The following is a 24483-nucleotide window of genomic DNA, read 5'->3' as shown; positions in this document are numbered from 1 at the left end:
AGCCATCTCGCTCTCCCACCCGCCTAATAAGCCTTCCTAGCCTTCACCCTCTGTCTTGCCTGCTTCCATGGTCTGCCTCCTGATGCTTCTTGAAGTACTTTTTTTTTCTTCTTCTTTCTCTCTTCCCTTAGTTATACTATGGCTACTTTTCGGAGAACATTTTCTTTCCCCTGCGAAAGTTTGCAGGGTTACGCTTCATTAGGACCACCCGCAGCAGATTTATGAAAGGGTTGCCTCTCATTAGCATATTCACTGTAATCAGCATTCTTTAATTACATCACCTTGACAGTAAAGTAGTGAACATCACATTTACAACACTGACTGGAGGAAGATGGTGAGAGGAGCATGGCAACTTTCAAAAACGCACCTTTCACCTTGCCAGATCACGCTGGTGCAAGCGCGCATGCACACACACATACATTTAACACCGAGCACACAGCATCCTACATCTTGCTGCTGGATTAGAAGGTAAGTAACAGAACAAGTCACCTGTAAGTACCATCAGTTTGTGGAGCCTACAAGGGTCAGTTGTGAGAGTAGACATGTATGTACACCAGACCACATGCAGGTGATGGGAGGTAGGACAGACAGGATGAAGGGGCAAAAGGTATGACCGTGGTAATGATGGGCTGATAACCTTAAAGTCTTCCTGTCCAACCTGTATCATAGGCATTAGCTGTAGTTAAGAGGATGAATTTTATGGTTCAATAATTTTATTGAGCTTCTTTATCTTGCACTTCAAATATTCTGTAATTTTCTTACATCTATCTTTAGTGTAATACTCAAAAATGTAAACCAGAACACATGTTGCAAATTCACATGCCATAACTCTTGATCCTGCATACTTACTGGAACAAATTATAACACTAGTCTGGAATTTGTTCTATCATTGCATCATTTGTTCATCCATAACCTTAGCCACCCATTCTGGATGTGCAATATTGGTTTTTTCAATGATGCCATTCACTTGGAAACAGAGAGACTGGATCTGCTTATCCCACTGAGGAAGGACATCACGTGCCTCAAAGTGGAGGATGCCATCAATCTGAGAAGGAGAGAACTTATCTATATCTGATCTATATCTGACACTGGTTTTTATGAACTCTCCAAAAGGAAATGGCTACAACAAATGTCACCTTTCATTCCTATCCTGGCATTTTTTCCTTGCATGCTTTAATCTTATTTTCCCCTCACTCATTTTTCTACCAACGGCTGATGATCCTAAGAGTGTGAATGAGTGCATGAGTGTGTGGTGCTTTGTCTGGGTCACCCCATGTGAGATTACCTGCCTGGTATAAAGACAGACGGAGAACTAAAAATAAGGATTCCTAAGGAAAAAGATTTCTGTCTTCAACATTAATTCAATCTTGTTGTGTTCTGTGTTCTTAAAGATAAAACAACTTTCCTTACCTGATCAATGTACCCATTCATGCGTCCCTCAGTAATCATCTGGCTGGCTATTTTCTCAGCTTTTGCTGGAGATATTTGAAGGAGAGCCCCAAGTTCAGAGAATGTTATGTTGTTATAAAGCTTGCTAGCTGCCAGCAGGTTGTGTTCTGTAACAGCTCTGTCCAGAATGGTAGACCCTAGAATTGTGGAAAAATTACATGAGTATATTCCTGCATTGTCTCAGGCTTTCCAAACACACATGTCTACCAGTGATATCACTGCTATGTGACCTTGATTCCATCACTCTGTAGGCTACTAATATGCAAGTTTTTTTTCTGACACACTTCATGAAATGCCACAATCACATATATAATGATGAACTGTTATTAGCTGGACAAGCCTGACACAAGCAAGCATGTATGTTCCCTTTCAAAATGATGATGAAAGAGATCATGATAAACTAATTTTCATCTTGGCAGCACAACTCCTACCAACCATCTGATGTGGTGGCCTGCTGATGTGGCTGCAGCATGTTCTGAAATTCTGTGAGTTCATTGTGGCGGATGATCCTGTCAAGGTGCATCTTCTCCAGGATATGATAACAGGGCAGCTTTTGGCAACGCTCATCCTTGAACAGCGTCCCCAGCATCCTGGATCGCTGCTGGCCTGCAACAAGACACACTGCTCTATCTTTCTCTCAAACTGACCTGGGCTTTCAGATTTCATTCTTCTTTCCTGAACCAGGATGAACAAATCCTTGAATGTTCAAACTACTGAACCATGCTAGTGGGCCATTAAATTTATTGAAAAGATCATCCTAAAAGCATGAGAATATGTCACAAGTCTTATACATACCTGCTGAAGCTAAGACAGTACAGATGAGAGCCTTCTTCAAAGCTTCCATCCTCTCATCCTCATGAATGATGGGTCGGTAAGACAACTCATTGTACCTCTGGGCTGCCTCTATGAACTTCCGTCGGTAATCCAAAACTCTTGCATAACAAACTTTGTAGTAGATGAGCAGCTGTTCATTCTTGGACTCTGCCTGGAATGATGCAATCACTGAGTATCAATGACCTTACATAATTCCAAGTTTAGGAAATGAACATTGAATAAAAATGACTTATACTTAATAAAGAGAAAAGGGCTAAGGCATGATGGAATGCTGAAGTTGAAATGAAGGATGCATGAGAGTATGGTTGTAAAGATATGACTGGAGATATTTGCCCAGGCCACACCCATAATGGAAGTCTTTGTCAGAAGGAAATGCAAGGACTAACACAAGAGCAGTGATTTCAGTGCCATGTCATATCACCATGGAGCAGGAAACATTAGTGCTCTTCTACAACTCTAATGGTGATACAGTGTCCTGGTTGTCTAGCTCTCATGATTCCTTTGAAAATCTGTTGTGCTTGCCCAGCACAGCAGAAGCTGGAGTGCTGGCCTGACTCACCTGCAGGATGCTGGCTCTGTTAATATATGCCTCTCCCTGCACTGGGTCATCATCCTCCAGATAGAGGCGGGCAATCTTGAGGTAGGTTTCCAGCTTATAGTCAACACTGTACTGCCTGAAGAATACATAAACATGATTCAAATAACAACAACAACTCTTCTTGTCTTCTTGAGAAAATATACAAATAACTACAGCTAATACAAATTGTGGATTAAATGTTTGCCTACTGCATGCATGCAGCTTCTAGATTATGATATGCAACCAAACTAGAATGGAAATCTTTAAGATAAACATTCCTGAATATCACAGTATTTGCAGTTCATATCAGTTAAGCAGAAATTCTATTTGTGCTTACTTCTGTCCTGTTTCGAGAGGAATTCCAGTAAGAACAGCTGCTGCTTCTCTCCAGGAACTCTCCCTCTCATATATGTCAGCAAGGTGTTGCCTGATGCTGGCCACTTGTTCCTTAAAGCTGATGACTTGAGGCTGAACCTGAAGGTATTCAAATGAGTGAGGCTTCTTTCAGATGTGTGGAGAAAACACACATACAGAAATTCATTAATAGTGAATCAATGTACATTACAAATACTTTGTTATTATGTTGTTTCTTTTCTTTCCAGCTTCTTCCTTAAATGCTACATCACATGTTTGAAATAATCCAAGCTGAATAAAAGAAAACTACTGCTACCAATGAGCAGCTGGTAGGTGAGAAATGTTCATGCATGACTTACTTTATCAAGAGTGAAGTGGGCTACTGTCTTTGCCACACCATCAGCCATGGATGTGAGTTGCGTAGAGACGTCTGAGAGCAGCTGGCGAGATATTACCAGACTGACATTCTCCTTCACAACTGAACAGAAATAACATAACACATCAATGATGATAAATGGTGTTGATGAATGAGATATATGTAAAATGTTTACAATAAGGAAAAAATACTAAGACAGAATGAACGTCATAAAATGACATTTAGCTCCGTGAGAGAGAGAGAGAGAGAGAGAGAGAGAGAGAGAGAGAGAGAGAGAGAGAGAGAGAGAGAGAGAGAGAGAGAGAGAGAGAGAGAGAGAGAGAGAGAGAGAGAGAGAGAGAGAGAGAGAGATTACTACACACATAAGTTTTCTGCTGCTATGTATCTAACACCTGCCTACTGCATAACTAAATGTATGTGTTCTCAGCTGAAGACCAACACCTCAGGATCAAGACAATGTATAGCTTATTCTCTTTGATAAAGGAGGCAGTATTAGGTTTAATCACTCAAAGTTAAAGTAACTTCATTGTTCATTAAATAAGGTTTATTTTCACCAATTAAATTCTGTACATAATTTCCTAAAGCCTTACTTGCTTCAATAAAAGCTTGGTGAGCCTGTAGTGTTGACTGTGCTGAGTTATTTAGCTGTTATTTTACCCTCATCCCTCAGAATTTGTCACTTGTTACCCCCTTACTGGGCCAAGAGAGTGAAATACACCGTGTTTACAGGGTAGCTGACCAGGTGACTCTTCTCATTAAAGATCTTACCGTAATTTGAAATATAGATATACATATAGATGTTGTTGTGGCTACGTAGGCCAGGTAGGCCTGGCTGCTCTCGCTACTCTCAGCCTGCCAGTGCCCTCACTATTACGTCTCATTGATAGATTGAAGTTGAGGTAGAAGCATCAGTAGAATATTGAGCAAAATAAGAGAAGGATGGACCAGGAAGCTAAGATGGAGGCTACCACATCAGCTGATGTAAACAACAGAGCCCAAAGTAAGACTGATATTTACCCATGTACAAAATGCCAAAAACATTGCAATATGGGTATTAAGTGCAATAACTGCAGCATGTGGACTCACTACCTATGCACAGAGCTGCCAACCTATTATGTAGTGGTGCTGACTAAATCCAATAGGAGATACACATGTCTATCCTGTGTAAAACTTAACTATTCAGATTATGACACTCAGGCAGAAGAAATAGAAGACAGCAAGAAAAATGAAAACACTCCTTTAGGCTCCCAAGATTTACCTAGTTCAGAAACAACACAAAGCACTGGAAAAGGGGAGAGTACAGAATCTAAGGATCAGAAAGGTGATGAAGCTAGGCCAAGCACCATAACTACTGAATCCACTACTATTACTCCTCCTCCTCCTGCCGACGCCACCCAGGTAGACAACCCCATAAGGCATCTCAAGACCTGCAGATACTATAGGAAGAATATTTGCAAATTTGGAGTTAGGGGAGAAGGCTGTAGCCACAACCATCCAAGAGCATGCACCAAGCTTTTTAAGGCATGGCCTGGATAAGAAATTAGGATGCACGCTTGGCAGGAGGTGTCAGGACTACCACCCAATCATCTGCCGAAATGCCATCCGGACCCAAACTTGCTTCGAAGAAAAATGTCGGTACCCGCACCCAAAAGGAACAACACGAAAGAGAGAGGACGACATCATAACTCATCCTCAGCAGAACAACACCCCAAAGGAGCAAGTAAAGGTGAACCCTACAATGGAAAAGCAGCAGGATAGACAGAATGCCACAGCAAACCAGTCCCAAACCATGGAGACAGAACAGAATCTTTTTTTAGACAAAGTCTTCCAGAAAATAACAGAAATGGAGAAACAACAACAGAAAACCATAGGCTACCTAATGGACAGACTGGAAAGACTGGAGATGAGGGACAGGGGGTGCAACCGAATGTACCACTAATCTCTTTCTCTTATGCAAACATCAGAGGTCTCTGTCCAAAGTCAAACCAGGTCAAACTCCCAATGCTAAAGGAACTAGCCCATCAAGAAAATTCAGTGTTTCTAGCACTAACAGAGACCCACTTGACCAGAGATCACCTGGATGCAGAAATCGCCTTTGACGGCTACACCATCTTCAGAGCTGACAGAATAAACAGAAGCCACGGAGGAGTCATAAATTATATCAGGAATGACATGGCGGCAAGTGCCGAGAATATGGGCACATTTTCCAACGGAACAACAGAGCTACTGACAATCTACCTGAAAAAGCTAGATCAGCTGGTAATTACAGCATATAGACCTCCAAACACATCATCAGAACAGTTCAAAGAGGTAATTTTAAGGATGAAAGAAATACTAGACTCCCTCCCAAGACAGACCACGGAAGTATTGATTCTTGGGGATTTTAACTTCCCATACATAAACTGGGAGGATATGAGGATTACCGGGGGCAGCCTTGAAGACAAACAACAAGCTATAGCCCTTACAAACCTGATGGTGAAGCACTTCCTTTCCCAAATAATAAAGGAACCTACCAGGGGGAATAACATTTTGGACCTAATCCTCACAAATAGCCACAACCTAATCCACTCATATGAAATCTGCGAAACTATCCTGTCCGACCACAACTACATTCATGTAAAAACAACCAGCACGGACAAGCCTAAGGACTATTACTACGAAAGGAGAGCAGCAGCTGAAGACCACATAGGCAACCTGAACTTCTACAACCCCAATATCAACTGGGAACAAGTCAGAGCAGAAATGAGAGCCACAAATTGGGAGCATCGACTACATATGACCAATATAGATGACCTCCTTAAGGAAATAGTAGCAAGGTGTCGCGAAATCTGCCTCAGACACATACCACAGAAAGCAAGAAAAAAAGACAAAAACATAATTCCCCGAGACCGTAAAATCCTCATGAGAAGGAGACACTCACTCTGTAACAAGCTTAGGAGAACAAGCTTCACACCTGCCAAAGAAAAAATCAAATCTCTAATTGAAGAGGTAGAAACCAAGCTTAAACTATCTCATGAGGAACAACAACAGAGAGAAGAAAAAGAAGCAGTATCCCGTATTAAGGAGAACCCAAGGTACTTTTTCTCCTATGCAAGAAAGAAACTGAAGGCCAAATCGGTGGTTGGACCACTCTATGGAGTGGATGGAGAACCGACTGCGGACCCCAAACAAATGGCAAATATACTGAGGAGCCAATATGAGAGTGTCTTCAGCAACCCAAATGAGGAAAAGAGGATAACCAACCCAGGACCTTTTTTCACTGACTCTTCCAACACCCCCCAAACACTTTCCTCAATCAGCATCAGTGAGAAGGACATAACAGAGGCAATAAAAGCCATAGCCCCTGATGCAGCAGCTGGACCCGACGGCTTTCATGCCCAACTGCTAAGAAACTGCAGCCAGGAACTAGCCAAACCACTCCAAATGCTGTGGTCACTCTCACTGCAATCTGGAACAGTGCCTGCAGCCCTCAAGTCTGCCATCATCACACCCATACACAAGGGAGGCAGCAGAGGCCTAGCCAGTAAATACAGACCAGTTGCCCTGACATCCCACCTCATCAAGATCTGTGAGAGAATAGTACGGAAGAGGATGGTGGAATTCCTAGACAAAAAGAAAGCCTTTAACAATGGACAACATGGTTTCAGACAGGGCCGCTCATGCCTGTTCCAGCTACTACAACATTATGAGAGGATCCTAGAAAGTACACAAGATGGCCACAATGCTGACGTGATATATTTGGATTTTGTGAAAGCTTTCGATAAAGTGGACCACGGGATACTCCTGTACAAACTCCGAAAACATGGAATAGTGGGCCCACTTGGAAGATGGCTACACGGCTTTCTGACTGGGAGGACCCAACAAGTATCAGTCCAAGGTGAACTCTCTGAACTGAGCATTGTACGGAGTGGAGTGCCCCAAGGCTCAGTGCTGGGACCACTCCTATTTTTAATCCATGTAGGAGACATTGACGACAACCTGGAACATGCCGAAGCATCCTCCTTTGCAGACGATACCAGGATAAAACATCAAATAACATGCCCAGAAGATGCAGCCAATATTCAGGGATATTTGCACAAAATACTGGACTGGGCATCAACCAACAACATGCTCCTTAAGGGCGACAAATTTGAACTGATACGCTACGGGAGAAACGAAGTCCTTAAAAACTCAACATGCTATGAATATAACAAAATCAGCCAATAGAAGACAAAGAGCATGTCAAGGATCTGGGAGTCCATATGAGCAGCGACGCAACTTTTTCCCACCATATCAACAAAATAGCCGAAGCAGGAAAGAGCATGAGTGGGTGGGTGCTGAGAACCTTTGCCTCCAGGGATGGGCAGTGCCTGAAGACTCTATGGAAATCTCTGGTACTCCCAAGGCTGGAGTATTGCTGTCAACTCTGGTCCCCACACAAGATCCAAGAAATTACTACCCTAGAAGCCATCCAAAGAGCCTTCACTGCAAGAATCCAGGAGGTACAGCACTTGGACTACTGGGAAAGGCTCAGTGAGCTGAAATTGTACTCGCTACAGCGAAGAAGGGAGCGATACTGTATACTGTACGTGTGGAAAATATTAGAGGACAGAGTACCAAACGTGGGGATCATAGTAAACCAACATCCGAGGAAAGGGAGACTCTGCTTCATCAAGGGTGTCCAAGGCTCCATACAACGAGTGAGGACACTGACCCACAACTCCTTCACCCACAATGGACCTCGTCTGTTTAACTGCCTCCCCCAAGAACTCAGAGATCTGAGTGGAACTAGCCCTGAAACCTTTAAAAGAAACCTAGATAAGTGGTTAGAAGGGCTACCAGACCATCCACCAATACCAGGATACCCCAGCTGCCACCACAACACCTTGCCTGAAGTACTCCAGGAACAGGAAAGGGAAGAGACAGTGGGATCGATGGGGACAGGCGGAAGCCGACTTCAGCCCTGCTGTTAATGGGCAGAATTTTCGAAAGTATCGAAAGTAAGTCCTTCTGCAACATCACTCTCATTGCCTGCTTTCAGAATGGACTCCAGAACAGCCCTGTATCTGGAAAACAACAAATCAATTAACTCCCAAGCAGGAGGGGTCTAGGGGCTAGGATATGTTTGAGAAATTTGAAATATTAAGGTAAATTTCCTTAGATTTTTAACACCCTTATTTCACTTATTTTTCATCCCCCCCAAAAAAAACCCAATTCTCCACAGGTCCCCAAGCTTGTTTGAGGGGTTAGGGGAGGTTAGCGGTGGAATGGAGGGGACGGACTTCTTATCAAGAAATACCGATTTGGTTAGCTGCTGAGGCATTTTATATAAAACATTACCTAACTTAACCGCAGGGGGATGGGGAGCTTATGCTTGACAAAATTGGTCCACTAGATACTCGAGTTAGTCTCTGAAGATTTAGCATTCAAGCTTGAGCACTTAAGGGGGGGCGGGTATGGAACTGAGCTTTACCCACCCTGGAAAACGGTCATGGGGCGTAAGTAAGTGATCTTACTGTGCTGAGGCCACCGTTGAGCTGCCCCTGGCCAGGCAAGCCTCTGTGTGTTCCCGCCTCCCTGAACCACACCACCATTCTACACCACATACCACTCACTTGTCATGGTCCTTGTGGGAGCCGCCGGACGAAACAAGCGCCTGCAGCTGTTGACGAATCTGCACAGCGAAAGCCATTGCCGTTTTTCACTGAAAACAGAAATGCGACACACACCAACAGCGACGGACAAGACTGAGACGAGGCAGCGAGGCGCGAGCGTCAGCTGGACCTGTGACGTCACAACAAAACAACACTACCATCATCACTATCATCATCAGCAGCAGCAACAGCAACCATTCATATCTCCGCCTACTACCCTTAAGGGACCCATACACGTTCAAAAAAAGCGTCAAAATTTTGCATCAAAATTTTGATGCAAAATTTGAGTGTGTGTAGGACGTTTTGATGTCAAAAAAAGATTTGAAGCAAAATTTTGATTGATCAAATCCGTTTGATATTTTTTGACGAGTCGTCAAATTTTTGATGCGTGTGGGGGCTCCTGTCAAAATTTTGATCAAACTGTTTAGTTCGCAGGTGACTGACGAGGAGACAGGATCGTCATGTCTGCGAAGGAGGAGGCCGAAAAGAAATTTTTGATTTCTTTTCGATTTGATATATATATTCTTCTTTGATTTGATATATATATATATATATATATATATATATATATATATATATATATATATATATATATATATATATATATATATAATTTTTTTCCACTATATTAAATAACACCCGAGTCATGTCACTATTTTTACAGTACAGTTTACGTAAAGGTATTTTATTTGTGTGAAAATGTATAAAGTATTACCATCCGCAGTGACCAGCAAGTTTATCCAAGTGTATCTATAGTTGTTTGTGCCTGGCCAACCAACTGCATACTGTCAGTGATTGGGATGGATTGTAGTTACTCCATGAAATCTGCTTATGAGTGAATCAAGTGCCAAATATAATAAAAAAAATAAAATAAGAAAAGAGATAGTTTGGCTTAACTTCACATTAATCAGCTCACTTACTTTATCCTTTCACTCCTGAGTACATTAAGTGGAACTAAGGACACAAATGAGAAATTACTTTTCAGTCTTAAGCTTTAAATCAGGTTAATAACTGATAACAAAATGTGAGATAAGAAAACCCGTTTAAGACAATGTCCATGTGTATTACTATATGGACACTCCAGAAGAGTGGGATGGCAAGTAGGGAACAAATAGGAGATATGATGTGGCATAAACTATAATGTATGGGAATGGATGCGCCTCCTGTTCACACTAGTTATAAACGTCCCACTTTGAGGTCCTGAGAAGGAAGCAAGACACTTATGATGATAATAATGATGAACACTGCTTCTCATTCTGCACAGCATCCAGTAAAAAGCACTATAATTTCTAGGCACGGTTATTGAATTATAAGTTTAGCTGTCAAACTCAAAATTTATTAGCAAAGGAAAGAACAATGTGGAAACTCATGAATGAAGACTTTTAAGCATGAAGAGAATCTTGTTAAGTTATAAAAAATATTTGTCAGGCATTAATACTTATATAATAATGTAAAATATTATATATTTGTATATATTACTTGAAATAACATAATGCACAATAAAACAAAATAAAGTTATGAATACTGGGGTTCCCTGAATACATTACTGATACAAAACAGGACTGCATGTAAACCATCAATTTACTTTCCTTATCATTCCTAGAAGTGCTGTTTTATAAAATGAGAGAGAGAGAGAGAGAGAGAGAGAGAGAGAGAGAGAGAGAGAGAGAGAGAGAGAGAGAGAGAGAGAGAGAGAGAGAGAGAGAGAGAGAGAGAGAGAGAGAGATTGATATAAATTAGTGATGAACACTGACACATGGCTGTGCTCATCTGACTGGCAACATATTTGCAGGCAATTATTATTATTATTTTTTTTTTTCAGCAAAACAAGGAAATGATCAACTGTCTAGCAAAATGCAGTTTAGGCTCTTTATCCAACACCTGACACTGATGAGAACAAAAACTAGAAACTTTTGTGCCTCATTTTGGGAGCATTTCTTGTGAGGGAAAATGACCTGCCATATCAACATACTACTGAAATACACAAAATAATATCAATGCATTGAGTTCAGTGCTACGTGTCACCCAGCCCTGAAAGACAACAAACCACTTCATTAGTTTACAAAAAACATTGCAATACTTTATTATTTAATTTTTGTGTGTATCTCCACTATTACTTATGTATTTCTCAATGTATCTGGCCATGTATTTATCTAGCTTAACTAAAACTGAAAAGATATGCATGAAAGCACTACTCACACACAACCATACAGTCTTCATATCTTCACAGTTTAATGTTAATGGCATGAGGTGTAATGTGGTGCTCAACAGAAATGTACAGCAGTGCACGGAAAAGGTGAGTCAGGGACGAAGCACTCTGTTCACTGACCTCTAGATCGTGACGTGTAGCTGCCAATGATCTGCATTAGGCATCGTGAGAACTCCGAGATGACTGTTTGTTCCAACTGAGCAGCTGACACCAAGGCTCCCTCTGCCTTGTCTGCCTGTGCTAGCAAACACTGGCATGTTGCCTCCACCACCTCCTGGTTCATTCGATAGTAACCAGATCTGCAAAAAAAAAAAAATAAATAAATAAAAAAAAAAATAAAACAAATAAATAAATAAGTAAATAAGTAAATTAATAAATTAAATAAATAACACAAATTATCATTTTCATCATTTTTTTCTCTGTTACTTTCACACATCCTCTAGAATCTTTCTTTTCTGCTTGAATTTTCTTCCCCAAATGACATTGTGTTCATAAAAACTTGTGACAAATTCTTCTTGAGGACTGTGTATCTCACTGTTTGTTATGTGCTATAAGTCATCTTATAGTTATCTTACCACAAACTGGAATTTTTAAGAGATGTATGGTATTTATGAAAAGATTAAAGCAATAGCTCTATTACCAAAGCAACTTCATGGCTTCTTTGATATCCTGCAAAAACTACTATGGCTCCTCAGATGCTCTTTTCCTGCTACAAGTGGGCCAACATTTCTTAGGTTTAAAATTTGTCTTGAAGTACTCAAGTAATGCTTACTTTGAAGAGGTAGGAAGAATCATTTTATTGGGTGAGTGATGTGAGAATGAAGGTAATTTTGATTTAACGGCCTTCTGCTGATTGACCCGTGCTTCAGCACATTTGGCCAGCTGCATCAGTCCCTTCCTCTCCAGTGCTGGTGTCATGTCCACATTCTTGCAGCCCACACACTTGCACATGTTGGAGCATGGGATCTTGGCCTGCAAATAATCACATATTAGTTAAATGATAAAATGGTGCAAGTAATTACTATATATTTTGTTTGTGGCAGGTAAAAGATGCCTTTTGTATCTACAAAATATTGACAGCAACAAAACAAATACCACCTATGCATTTACTAAAAATAATCCATAAAAATACACTTACCTCATAACATTCACAGTAGTTCTTCAGGCACCCAGACCGCTTACAGTTGCAGCCTTTGTTGTGTCTCCTTTCATTATCGCTTCCACCTTTGCCAATCTTTGGCCGGAAAGCTTGGGGATTTCTATCCAAACATGCCTTGATTGCTTTCTGTCTATCCTCCTCATGATTTAAATTGTTGAAACAGTTTGCACAATTACAGTTGTTGCAAAATTCTCCATTTGCAAAGCAATCACAGTATCTAAGGAAGAAAGAAAAGGTCACTTCAGTACATGCAAAATAGCCTCCATTTCGCCACATGCTGACGAACCACCAATGTGGGAAAACAGTTTACTCATACATTCTCAAAATGGGTACCGGTGTATTGATAGGAAAGGACTCAATGAGCTTTTTTGTAGTTCTGATGTCAAGAAGGAAGGCATGAAGAGGATATGGTGGAGGGGAGCTTTTTTAAAGTAAGCAAGAATACTCACAATTTAAGACACTGGCTCTTTTTACAGTTGCAAGGTTTTCTTAGTCTGATCCCATTTGCATCAATGATTGTGCGAGAAGGCTGTGGCTTTGTGGTGTGTGGGATAATGGTTCCTGGAGGAATCTGGTTTGATGCTTGAATTGTGCTGTTGCTTGTAGTGTTTGACTGAAGCTATAACATAGCAGAATTTAATTTAAACTTTATCCTATGTTAGGTAACAATTTTGAAATATTTTGTTGTTGTTTTCTTCATGATGAAGAGTGCACCAGAAATTACAGAGACGCAATAAAATATCTCCCAAATACGAGGTCCACCAGAAGCAGGATGTACCAGTATGTCACCTGCCACCTAAGTGTTAATATGATAGCTTGGTGTAAGTGACAACTGCAGTGTGAGCACCAAGGTACCTGTGACATGTAGTGAGCTGGGATCATAACCATTGAACCTGGCTGGGTGTTGGAAAGGACTCCTGGGGGCAGGGCAGAGGCTGGGAGGGTCAGGTTGGTCTGAGGCATCCCACCTGACACATTGGACGAGCCTGAGCCGGACACTGGGATGATCACCCGCTGCTTGTTCCCCTGCATAGGAGTGGTGAGGGGATTAAGACTGAAGTTACTTGAAGCAATTTAATTCAACATGAGAAAAAATTACATGTACACCAACTCATCATTTATTTGGTTCTACTATTTCAAAGGGGGAATTAGTTTCAACTAGAGGTGCATGCCAAGTATACAGTACTGTAACCATCCTACCCATGGCTAGTTACCTGCCATGTGTACTGCTACATACCATACCAACACTGCCATCACAGCATGGTAATCATAACAGTAAGAGCAAAGTCAAACTTACAGTCTGATTGGGAGCAATGGGCATAGCCTTAATTTTGACCTTACCCTCCTATTAGCACCTTCAACTTCACTCATATGCACTTTCTTTACAAACTCTTTGCTCTTCATCTCAATATAGCCATACCATGTCTGTGTGTTCCTCTTCACCCATTTCACCACTCCACAACTTATACAGCATCCACACTTGCTCATGCCACATCTCATACACATTCTCATTGACCTCAGCCACCCATCTTGTCACTGCACATGCCCCATTCAGACAGCTTGTTACCACATTACACACTCTTGATTCTTGTGCCATTCCTACATTAACTAATTATTCAACCAACAAAAATCAAATTAAAATGTTAACAATAACAATTAAAAAAAAAAAAACCTTATTGGAGAGAATTTGCACATTTTGCTGCTGTGCTGTCAGTTGCTGCACTTGATTGGCTGGAATCTTGATGACCTGCTGTCCCCCAGAAGTGACAATCTGGCCACTCCGGACGGTGCTCACTGTCCCCTAAGGAAGACACCAGACACTTGCTTCCCCTTCAACAGCACATCACTCTCCCAACTCTCCCTTTCCCACTATCAACTCAAAACTTACATTTCTCTCTCTTACAAATAATTTAATTTACATCCCTGTCCCAGTTTGACATGCACATCTCTTTCACAGCTTCAACTTTCCCTCATGGTGCTGCAAACATTGCCATAATGAAACAAGCACAGCCACACAACACTACTCACCTGTCCAGGTTGAGGAATATTGCTCTTTATGACAATCTTCTGAGGACTTGAAAGAATGTTCCTCACAGCTCCACCACTGCTCACTTGAGTTAAAATCTGCAAAGACAGTGTCCAGATACAACTCTAAGCACCTCAGTTAAACTGTTGGCATGAGAATACACAGGATATCAGATAGTCCTTCTGTGTCAACAAAGTATTAAGTGAGGGCAACATTTTGTGAAATACAGAAATTGCTGGATGACAACATTTATGATGAATTCCTGGCTGAAAAAAGTACACACAGCATACATTCTAATAATGAACAGTGAGTGGAAGTCACTCACACATTCATTTTTACATATATCTAGATACAGATTATAATCTCTTAGATGACTTAAGGGAGTCATAATTTTAGTGTATCTGTTGTAACCCAAGAATCACCAAGAAGAAATCAAACACATGAGCTATCACCACCCTGACAGATGAGAGACGAGATGTGACCATCGAGATCAACATGCGGCAAGTCATCACAAGACTAACAGACCCAGAGAACAGCAGTAGATTACAAGAAGAGGTACCAAGGTGGCTGTCACAAAATTAGTACACAAGGGAAACAGAGGTCACCAGCAGCAAATGACATGGACAAGATGGACAGCTGGCACAACATATGAAACGCTGCCTCCTTGTTCCTTATTAGATGTGATTTACCAAAGTTACTAAAAATTTAAAAAAATGGAAAAATAAACCATGATTGAAGTCTGAGAAGATAAATCTAGTTACTTGAAAAATTAGGGAAAAAACAAGATCGTGCAATATGGAAGCATGACATACCTAAATATTAATCTCAACTCCTCAAATACGAAGAAGCAATATAAATAATGATGAATGTTGGATGCATCCACTGACGACTCTCTACTTGATGCTTACATAACTTGTTTCTAGGATGGTTAGAAAATTCAACAAATGATTACACTATTAACTGCACTTTAGGATGGCTGGCACTTAGCCACCAGTCACAGGCAGCCATTCATACCATTCATAGCCAAGCAACACACAATCCTGCACCATAACAATGTTTAGAGGGATAAATGGTAATGTTGCTGAACTGATAATTAACAATGACAACTTAGCCAAGCAACACACAATCCTGCACCATAACAATGTTTAGAGGGATAAATGGTAATGTTGCTGAACTGATAATTAACAATGACAACTTATGTAGGGAATTACAGATAGAAGTTTGCTTAAATCTTGTATTCCTATGTATAAGAGTTTGCACAATAGCTTCTGCCCATCCTGCATGTAAAGCCTTGTTTGTAATATGTTGGCTAATAATGCACAATATTCCATCCCTTCATGAAAATGCATACAGCTTTTCTCTGTGACATCTCACCTAAAGATTCATAATTCTTATCATATATATTTTTAAAATGGAACCTCCAATAAGAAAAATATATTCACATACAGAAAATAGCATAAATATAGAAATAAGACTTAAAGAAGCACAAACAAGACAAAGGCTGGAGCTTGCTGATGAAACACACAATAACGGCAGCCCCTTATAGACAAGCAGGGAGGAAAGCAGCCACTGCCGGACAACCCACCTGCTGTGTGGAAGGAGGGGCTGGGGCAATTTTGGTGGGTGACTTGGAGGACACAGGGACCAACTTATTGGGACTCTTCACAGGGGACACTCCACCCATACTCACCCGCTGCACAACAATCTGCTGAACGGAGGCTACATTAACAACCGGTATCTTCCTCCTTGCACGGAGCTTCTTTCTTCGAATCTAATCTACAGAGATGCCTGTTTCTGGCAATTCCCTTACAGGATGTGGATGGCCATGGCAAAAGTCTCCATCTGCACCTGTCCATGCACCTCATCCCTGCACTCTACTGTCCTACCACTCTCTTGTCCTTGCTCTCATATATTCTAACAATCTATCCTCACACTTTATTGGGGAATGTCTCCTTAATTGTATTCATCTTTACACTTTCTTTCCCTGTCTACTTTCAGACCTCTAAAGATTACCAACATAGCTTCTTGTAGTTGCAGAATGATATCCAGAATTCTGTTCAATTTTTCTGATGGCATTTGAGAGGGAAGCTGGAGCTACACCACAACTCCATTTACCTTTCTGGGATTTCTGATGCCTCACTTTTCTGGAGATATCCCTTAATCACCTTATTATTATTATTCCTACCATAATTACATCTAGCTCTGATCTTCATCTTAGCTAAGTCTACTTCATCAAATGGAGGAAAATGAGTGCAGGCTGATGGTGTCATTCTGTTGGAGAGAGAGAGAGAGAGAGAGAGAGAGAGAGAGAGAGAGAGAGAGAGAGAGAGAGAGAGAGAGAGAGAGAGAGAGAGAGATGCTGCATCAAGACAAAACTCAGGTTCACCAGTGTTCCTTCCTGACCTTGTTTGGAGATTGGCCCTGTGGCTTGGAGGATGGCAAGAAGCCCACATGCTGTGCCTGCTGCAAGGTCAGCTTGGCAGGGGAGGCTGCAGTATTACCACTCTGGCTGGTGATGAGGCGCACCTGCTGGCTCCCAATGTTGCTCATGCCCCCGCCAGCCTGACTGCCGATGATCACCTTGGTCACCGTCTGCACAGGCAAGGCAGGCATGTCAGCATGTCAGTTGGAAACGTTTCTCTCACAGCTACATCATCACAAGTCCTATATGCTCTCAAACCAAAGAGGGTTTATGGTCAATCAGTTATGATTCACATTCTTCATAAAAGGGTAAAGGAAATCATCATTAACATTTTAAAGATTAGTACAGAAAAGTCCTGACTAATAAGCTGTACTTCCAGAGTATGTGCAAGAATCAACAAACCACAAGTCCCTGCATTAACTATATATCTATATAGCTTATCTCTATCACCATGTATCCTGTTATGAAGCTTTTTCTGTCTAGAGCTAAAGGGAACACTTCAAAGACTACAGACCACTCTCCTAAAACACGGCTTCCACTCACACCACTGCTGTTGTGTGACTGGGTCTGCGATGACTGCTTGAACTGCACCGTCCGCACTGGGTGGGCCTGCGAGGTGACCACCATCTGCTGCCTCACTCCCCCACTGAGCTGAGATGTGTTCACCACCACCGGCTTGCTGTTGTTGCTGCTGCTAGGGCCCGACACTGTGCTCACCACCTGGCCGCCCGATGTGATGATTCGGTTGGCCATGGAACCAATAGAGATGTTATTCTGCTGAAATATATAAGTAAAAATTGGTCACCTTGCTTTTACTCCTGAGTTCCGTCTCATTGAGAAATATTACTAATTTCGATAAAACATTCAGAAATTTCTCCATTATTTGTTGGGTGCTGTAATTCCCACACTACTACTACATAAAATGTACAGTCAATACCTGACAGGTCCAGCCTGGATCTACTGATATACACATCAATATATTGGTATTGAGATGGCAAAGAAAAGCTGCCACACCTAATATAAATGATGGAATAAAAGTACAGAGAAGGCATCCTTAGTCCCTACATTCATGTGTTTCTGTCACCTTTTGCAACATCTAGCCATAATGTAAAAAAACAGGGAGACTACTGCAAGTAAGGGTACAATGAAAAGATAGTAGGAATAAATAAGACACTACAGTAGCACTACAGAAGCAGCTGTAGCCTCACCTGGTTCTGCTGCAGAACTACAAACTGGCCCAAGCTGCTCTTTATGAGCTGTGGCGTCTCTGAAACTATCTGGGAGGAAGAGGAGTCACCCGAAGACACAGAAGCCAGCAGAGCCGAGGTGGTGGCAGCCTCACCGCCTGTGGACATCTCCTCTCCTGCCATGCCAATCAGCTCACCACCCTGCTGCAGCATGTCCATTTCACCTGTGCGGGAGAACCAAAAGTATGTAACACACAGCAGACAATAGTGAGTGATACATTCCCTGATATTGCCTCCTGTGGATAGAGATCAAGGCCAACACACAATTACGTATAAGTGCTGGAAAGGACTATAAATTTATTTTTTTTGTCCTTGTATGGCCATGACAAATCTGCAGCTGATACTCACCAATGACCTGGTCATGGTCAGTGAGGGTGTCCACTTCCATTGGCTGGTGGTGAGCATGGGAGTCCAGCTGCTGAGACTCTTCCAGCACTCCACTCTCACCACCCTCCACCTCCACAATGTTGCCCACTGTCACCCCATCAGAGATGAGCACTCCAGGAGTGTTCACCACCTGGGATCAACAAGTAGAGTAATAGTTAGGGATCACTAACAACACTAAGGGATCACTGTCTAAGAATAGTGTATAATGCATAGCAATTATAATACTTCTTGGCGTGCAGGATTTCAGCATGGTAAATACAATAACCTTGATCACTTGCCAGTTTTTAGAAATGTTAGAAATGTCAACTTCTGAGAAGTCTAGTAAAAAAAATTTGAGAATGATCTAGTACAGGATTTCAATACCCAACTTTGGTTGTATTCAATCTATCTCTCCAGTTCTTAGGCTTTTGTTGTATCTAATTCCTTATGATCTCAATCATGTCCTCTATTGGCAACTTATCTTTCACAAAATATTCAACACACTTTGCCACCACAATCATTGAAAAGAACCTGTTTTCCTCTCATCTACATCACTGCCCCAGCATCCTCTGACTACTGCTAGTAATACACCAAAAATAAGTGAAATCTGAAAGCTTGCCTCTGTAAGCAGTAATACTCACATGACCCTCAGTTGCCTCCTGCAGAGCCTTCAAGTCTGCCGGCTGGATGTTGCCCACCAGACTCTCTAGGTCTTGGGACGTCAGCTGGCTCGTCAGCTCCCCAAGTGCCGAGGCATCAATGAACACTGTGCTGCCCCCCCTCACTGCCATCTTTGTGGATGAGCAGGATCATAATCTTTGGCGATGTCACACACAAACACACCAACTACCAAACAAAGGGATAAATTGGATAAATATAGATACAAATGTAGCTCAGGCTCTGTACAGATAGGTACTAACACTTGTTCACCTTCCCAACTCATCATGTGACTAACACCTCTAAACTCCAATCAAGTCAAAGGGTGCATTATTGCCAATATGGCTGAATAAATTACAAGATCTCATACATCTTTAAGATGCATGTTATTGTTCGGGAGGTGCTGTGGTGAATAGGACAGACAGTGAGAGCAATGAAAGTGCACTTGGAATGTGTGGCATGTCAGTAAAATGTGACAAAAATGCCAACAAAATTAGAAGAAAAAGGCCCACTGAGGTGCCAGTCCCTAAACCAGTGGTTCTCAATCTTTTTTCAGTGATGGCACCCTGAATTTATATAATCCTTTCTGTGGCACCCCTTTTTCACCATCACCCCTCCTCACATGAATTAACTTCTGATATAAAATTGTACCTGTTTGAATTACTTTAATTAATGATTTAAAATTATTATCCGTACTCAAACGCCTGTTGTTGTTTCCTCAAGTTCCTTACAACAGAAAAACTGGTCCACTATTTTAACATTATGAATGTACCGAATGAATGCCGATAGTTGAGCCTTACCTCCAATATCTGTGGACTTATCTATCTGAAGTGCAAACATTTCACTTTCCTTTACAGAGGCACATACAGTTTCCTCTACGTCTGCTGACATATCATGAATCCGTCTGCTGATGGTACTATCCGAGACGGGAATTTTTTTCACTTGTTTTTCTGCTTCACTTCCAAACATTGTTTTTACAATGGTACTACAAGCCGGAAGAATTAGTGTCTCTGCTATTGTATGAGGTTTCATGCTTTTAGCGACTAACTCTGCAACTAAGTAGCTGGCCTCTTGTGCTTTATCAGAAACTTTGATTGTTTTAGAAAGCATCACCCTCTGTTGTTTTTGTTCATTTAAAAGTCCTTCAAAGTAGGATCGAGGCTTGTTGGCAAGATGACCATGTTTCAAAGATAAATGCCTCTTTAATTTGCTGGGTACCATCGCCTCATTAGCTAATTTATCACCACAAATAACACACAGTGGTGTAGGATTAACCTCATCGCCACACCAAAAGAATCCCAAATCTAGATAATTATCCAAATAGGAGCGATTTTTCCTGCTTTTTTTGGAAGTTGATTTGTTTGCTGTTGAAATGGCCAAATCCTTTTCACTCGTACTTCTACTTTCGTTTCCTTCTTCACCCTCACCACTATCTCCATGTTTTCTCTTCTTAATGACAAACTTATCCATTGTGAGTTTAAGTTCAATACAGCTGCACATTATCAGAAGCAGCAAGGAATACACCCGTACAGCTCGATGTATAGTGCCTCACTGACAAAAATCGGACAAGTACCGATCACATACTGGACGACCGACGAGTATAAACAAAGAAAATTGGGTTACCCAAAGAGTACTATTACATTCTATTGACATTATTATTATTATTATTATTATTATTATTATTATTACTATTATTATTATTATTATTATGCTATCAGTAGTAGTAGTAGTAGTAGTAGTAGTAGTAGTAGTAGTACAAGTGTGCAAAAGGAAATATCTACCTATATTTTAGTAAAATATTAGAGCAAGTAACTTCCTACACCGACATTTAATTATAGGCAGACTGCTACAAACTGTTTTACAAATGTACCTTGAAACGATCTAGCCAAGACCAAATTCATGGCAATCATGTGGCACCCCTAGGCGCTGTCCGTGGCACCCCAGGGTGCCGCGGCACCCAGTTTGAGAACCACTGCCCTAAACAGTCAGAAATGATCATGAAAACTGGAGGATAAGTGTCTCAAAACCTCCCTCAAGTCATAAGGAGGAAAGACAGAAGAAGAAAGGGAGTTCCAGAATTTACCAGAAAAGGAAATGAATGATTGAGAATACTGGTTAACACTTGCAATTGAGAGGTGGATAGAATAGGGATGAGAGAAAGTAGAAAGTTTTATGAAGTGAGGCTGCAGGAGAAGGGGAGGCATGCAGTTAGCAAGATCAGAAGAGCAGTTAGCATGAAAATAGTGGTACAAGATAGCAAGAGACACAATATTGTGGCAAAAAGAGAGAGAGATTGCAAAGTCTGTTACAGTGTTATGAGTGGAACTCCCCATACATGTAAGGCATACTCCTTACATGGATGGATAAGGTCCCTGTACAGAATCAGCAATTGGAGGAGATAAGAAAAAAAACTGGCTTAACTTTATAGAAGCTGTTTTAGCTAGAAATAAGACATAAAGTTTCCAGTTTATATTATAAGTAAAGGATAGACTGAAGATGTTCAGTGTAGAAGAAGGGGACAGTTGAGAGTCAATGAAGAAGAGAAGATAGCTATCTAGAAGGTAGCATCATGTCGATGTTGAGGAGGAGGAGGAGGAGGAGGAGGAGGAGGAGGAGGAGGAGGAGGAGGAGGAGGAGGAGGAGGAGGAGGACGACAAAGATGAGGAAGAGGAAGAGGAAGAGGAAGAGGAAGAGGAGGAGGAGGAGGAGGATGAAAAGCATGGATACAAGAGCAAGTTATGTCATTGCCTACAAAGATGCAACATCCAGCTCTGGATTAAAAATGAATATGGAGAAAATAGGAGGGAACAGAGAAGGAGCTACTGTCAGTTGGCTCAGACACCTGCATTTTGGTGACGAAAAGAAGACGAGGCTTATTAGAGGGGAGGTGGTGTTCTACAGATTGAAAATTAGATAAGGCGGCAAATGCTGCATAAATTAATGAAGAAAAAGTTGAGTAGGGTGTCAAGACACTTAGGTTCGATACCTGAAGAAGAGTCCGACCTGGGGACATTTGTGGTCTCCTTCCCAGACAGGGACTCCAAAGCTTGTGTAAGAGCCACCATCATAAATTTTGAATTCTGAGTGAAGGGTGTCTGCATATTAGGTACATGTAGAGTTGTGTGAAGGGAGAGAGTTGTCTTTAGAGGGCAGGGTGTGACTGGCCCCTTGCACTGTGAGTCACAAATGGAAACATTCAGTGTGGTCACAGCTGGGTCACTGGAAAGTTTACAGCATCCCTGATCCACAACAACACTGGGAGTGATTATCATTTTGGCATGTGTCAGAGGAGGAAGACAATATAAAATAGAACAGTGCTGGAATACCTATCTGAAAGAGAGACACCTTCACTTAAACCCCTAATACTTGCATGCTAGATACTCTACACTGACAAAAAAACAACTCAGGGCAACATCACTATACCTTACACTACACGTAAAACAGCCGACCATCGCTGGGAAAGGCAGGATGATGCGGGAATTTAGCGATAATACGAGCACAGGGTCAGGAACACACGCGGTGAGGAGCAGGAAGGAAAGTGAACGGAATGTGGCCTTGGTACTGTCTCATTTGTTCGGAATGTGCGCGAACCAGATGCGTGAGTCTTCTACAGGCGATTTCAATGCAACTAAGGATCATGAAGTGCTGTAGGTGGAATATAAGGGTGAAGTGGTTATCTGAGTGAGGTTTAGGTGAGTTTTTGAGTGTGTATAGGTGGGAAAGACGAGCTGCTGTGAGTTTTAATTAGTGTTTCGAAGCTTCAGTCGAGACAAAAGGTACACGTTGCCGGAGGAAGGATAATACTTAAAATATTCATACTTCCTCACCTTATCTTACTTACTCACTGACTCAGCTCATATTTAATATTGTGTAATGTAATGCGGGGATGATAGTAAGGTCAATGTTGATGTTGTCTTTGTTGTGGAGTAATTTATTGTGCATTATTCTTGTTCGTCTGTCCGCTCTCTGGTGACTCAACGACAGCCTATCATCTCCCTGCATTTTTCTCGTGCCCCGTTCCTCTCTCCTCTGCTCCTCACTCTCCCCATCTCTCCTACCTCCATCCACTCTCCCCCTCCCGTCACCTACCCCCTCATCTCCCGGTCCTCTTAGCTACTTCCGCTCTCTAGATAGATAGATAAAGAGGTAGACAGACATACAACTAGAAAGACAGACATAGACGAAAGATAGATAGACAGACAGACAGACAACTAGCAAGATACAGAAAAATAGACTGGTAAATAATGAAGGGTTCTGCTGTAGAAGGTGAGACGCAGAGGGGTGAAGGAGGCACTGAAAACCCAGCTATCACCCACACTCTCCTGTACCACGACAGCCAGCTAGTGTAGAGAAAATGTGGAGAAACAAAGTATAAAGGAGCGTTTTACTTTAACATTCACCTTCAGAACAACACTTTGACGAGTCCTTTGAAAACCAACATGCCAAAGAGAACCAGGTCCACTTCTTTCTCTGAGGACCCGAGTACCTCACCGCCCTCGTCCTCTTCCACGACCATCTCTCCCCCGACGTGGCCCATGAGGTCAGAGGATGAGGGGTATATGGTCTTCTTCCAGAGGCGGGACGACTGGGCCGAATGGCGACCTACGCGGGTCTGGTACGTCTCCTCCGAGGGCGTGCAGGCGCTGGTGGGGCAGTGGAGTAACGCAGTGAAGTGGCCGCCCAATGGAGTGGCCTGGTGGATCAGTCTCCTTTCCTCGTCCAGCGGCGTGATGGGCGATCGGACTCCCTCACATGAAGACTCGATTCCTTTAACTTCGGATTCAGTTCCCCAAAATTCGGATTCGATTCCTCAAAATTCGGATTCGATTCCCTCTAACTCGGACTCGTCCCCCTTAAACGAAAACTCGACTCCCTTAAATTCAGATTCGGTGTCCTTTGACTCTGACTCGATTCACTTAACCTCAGACTCGACTCCTTTAAAACTGTTCTCAATCCCCTTTAGCCTGAACCTGAGGCTGTGTAGGGAAGAGGACAGCGTCATCATAGTGCGCTCAGAAGATGATGATGAGGAGCCACCGAAGAAGAGGCCCCGCTACTCATAAAGGTGAATGAGTGGACAGGTGAACAGAATAGCACAGGTGGGTGGAACAGGTGGACAGGACAGGTGGATAGGACAGGTGAACAGAACAGAACAGAAGGATAGAACAGGTGCA

General features: G+C 42.0%; 1 protein-coding gene and 1 long non-coding RNA gene across 2 annotated transcripts; both read right to left on the bottom strand.

Moving 5' to 3' along the window:
* Positions 1 to 255: 255 nt before the first annotated feature.
* On the bottom strand, positions 256 to 22853 carry LOC135113832 (protein lin-54 homolog). Its single transcript, XM_064029454.1, has 21 exons — positions 22733 to 22853; positions 19294 to 19498; positions 18635 to 18803; positions 18248 to 18450; positions 17583 to 17816; positions 17021 to 17209; positions 16203 to 16322; positions 14620 to 14715; positions 14264 to 14392; positions 13447 to 13617; positions 13041 to 13210; positions 12571 to 12808; positions 12205 to 12404; positions 11553 to 11731; positions 3574 to 3692; positions 3198 to 3334; positions 2843 to 2957; positions 2245 to 2434; positions 1885 to 2055; positions 1411 to 1586; positions 256 to 1045 (listed from the first exon to the last, which is right to left on the bottom strand). The coding sequence occupies exons 2-21, from the start codon at positions 19441 to 19443 to the stop codon at positions 887 to 889; spliced, it is 3315 nt and encodes a 1104-aa protein (XP_063885524.1). The 5' UTR covers positions 19444 to 19498; positions 22733 to 22853; the 3' UTR covers positions 256 to 886.
* On the bottom strand, positions 10865 to 11539 carry LOC135113834 (uncharacterized). Its single transcript, XR_010275089.1, has 2 exons — positions 11423 to 11539; positions 10865 to 11254 (listed from the first exon to the last, which is right to left on the bottom strand). It is a non-coding gene; the product is annotated as an uncharacterized LOC135113834 (long non-coding RNA).
* Positions 22854 to 24483: the final 1630 nt, after the last annotated feature.

The sequence above is a fragment of the Scylla paramamosain genome, chromosome 26 (assembly GCF_035594125.1).
Source record: "Scylla paramamosain isolate STU-SP2022 chromosome 26, ASM3559412v1, whole genome shotgun sequence".
NCBI lineage: Eukaryota > Metazoa > Arthropoda > Malacostraca > Decapoda > Portunidae > Scylla > Scylla paramamosain.
The sequence above is the reverse complement of the archived record's forward strand: the minus strand, read 5'-3'. Positions and strand labels throughout refer to the sequence as shown.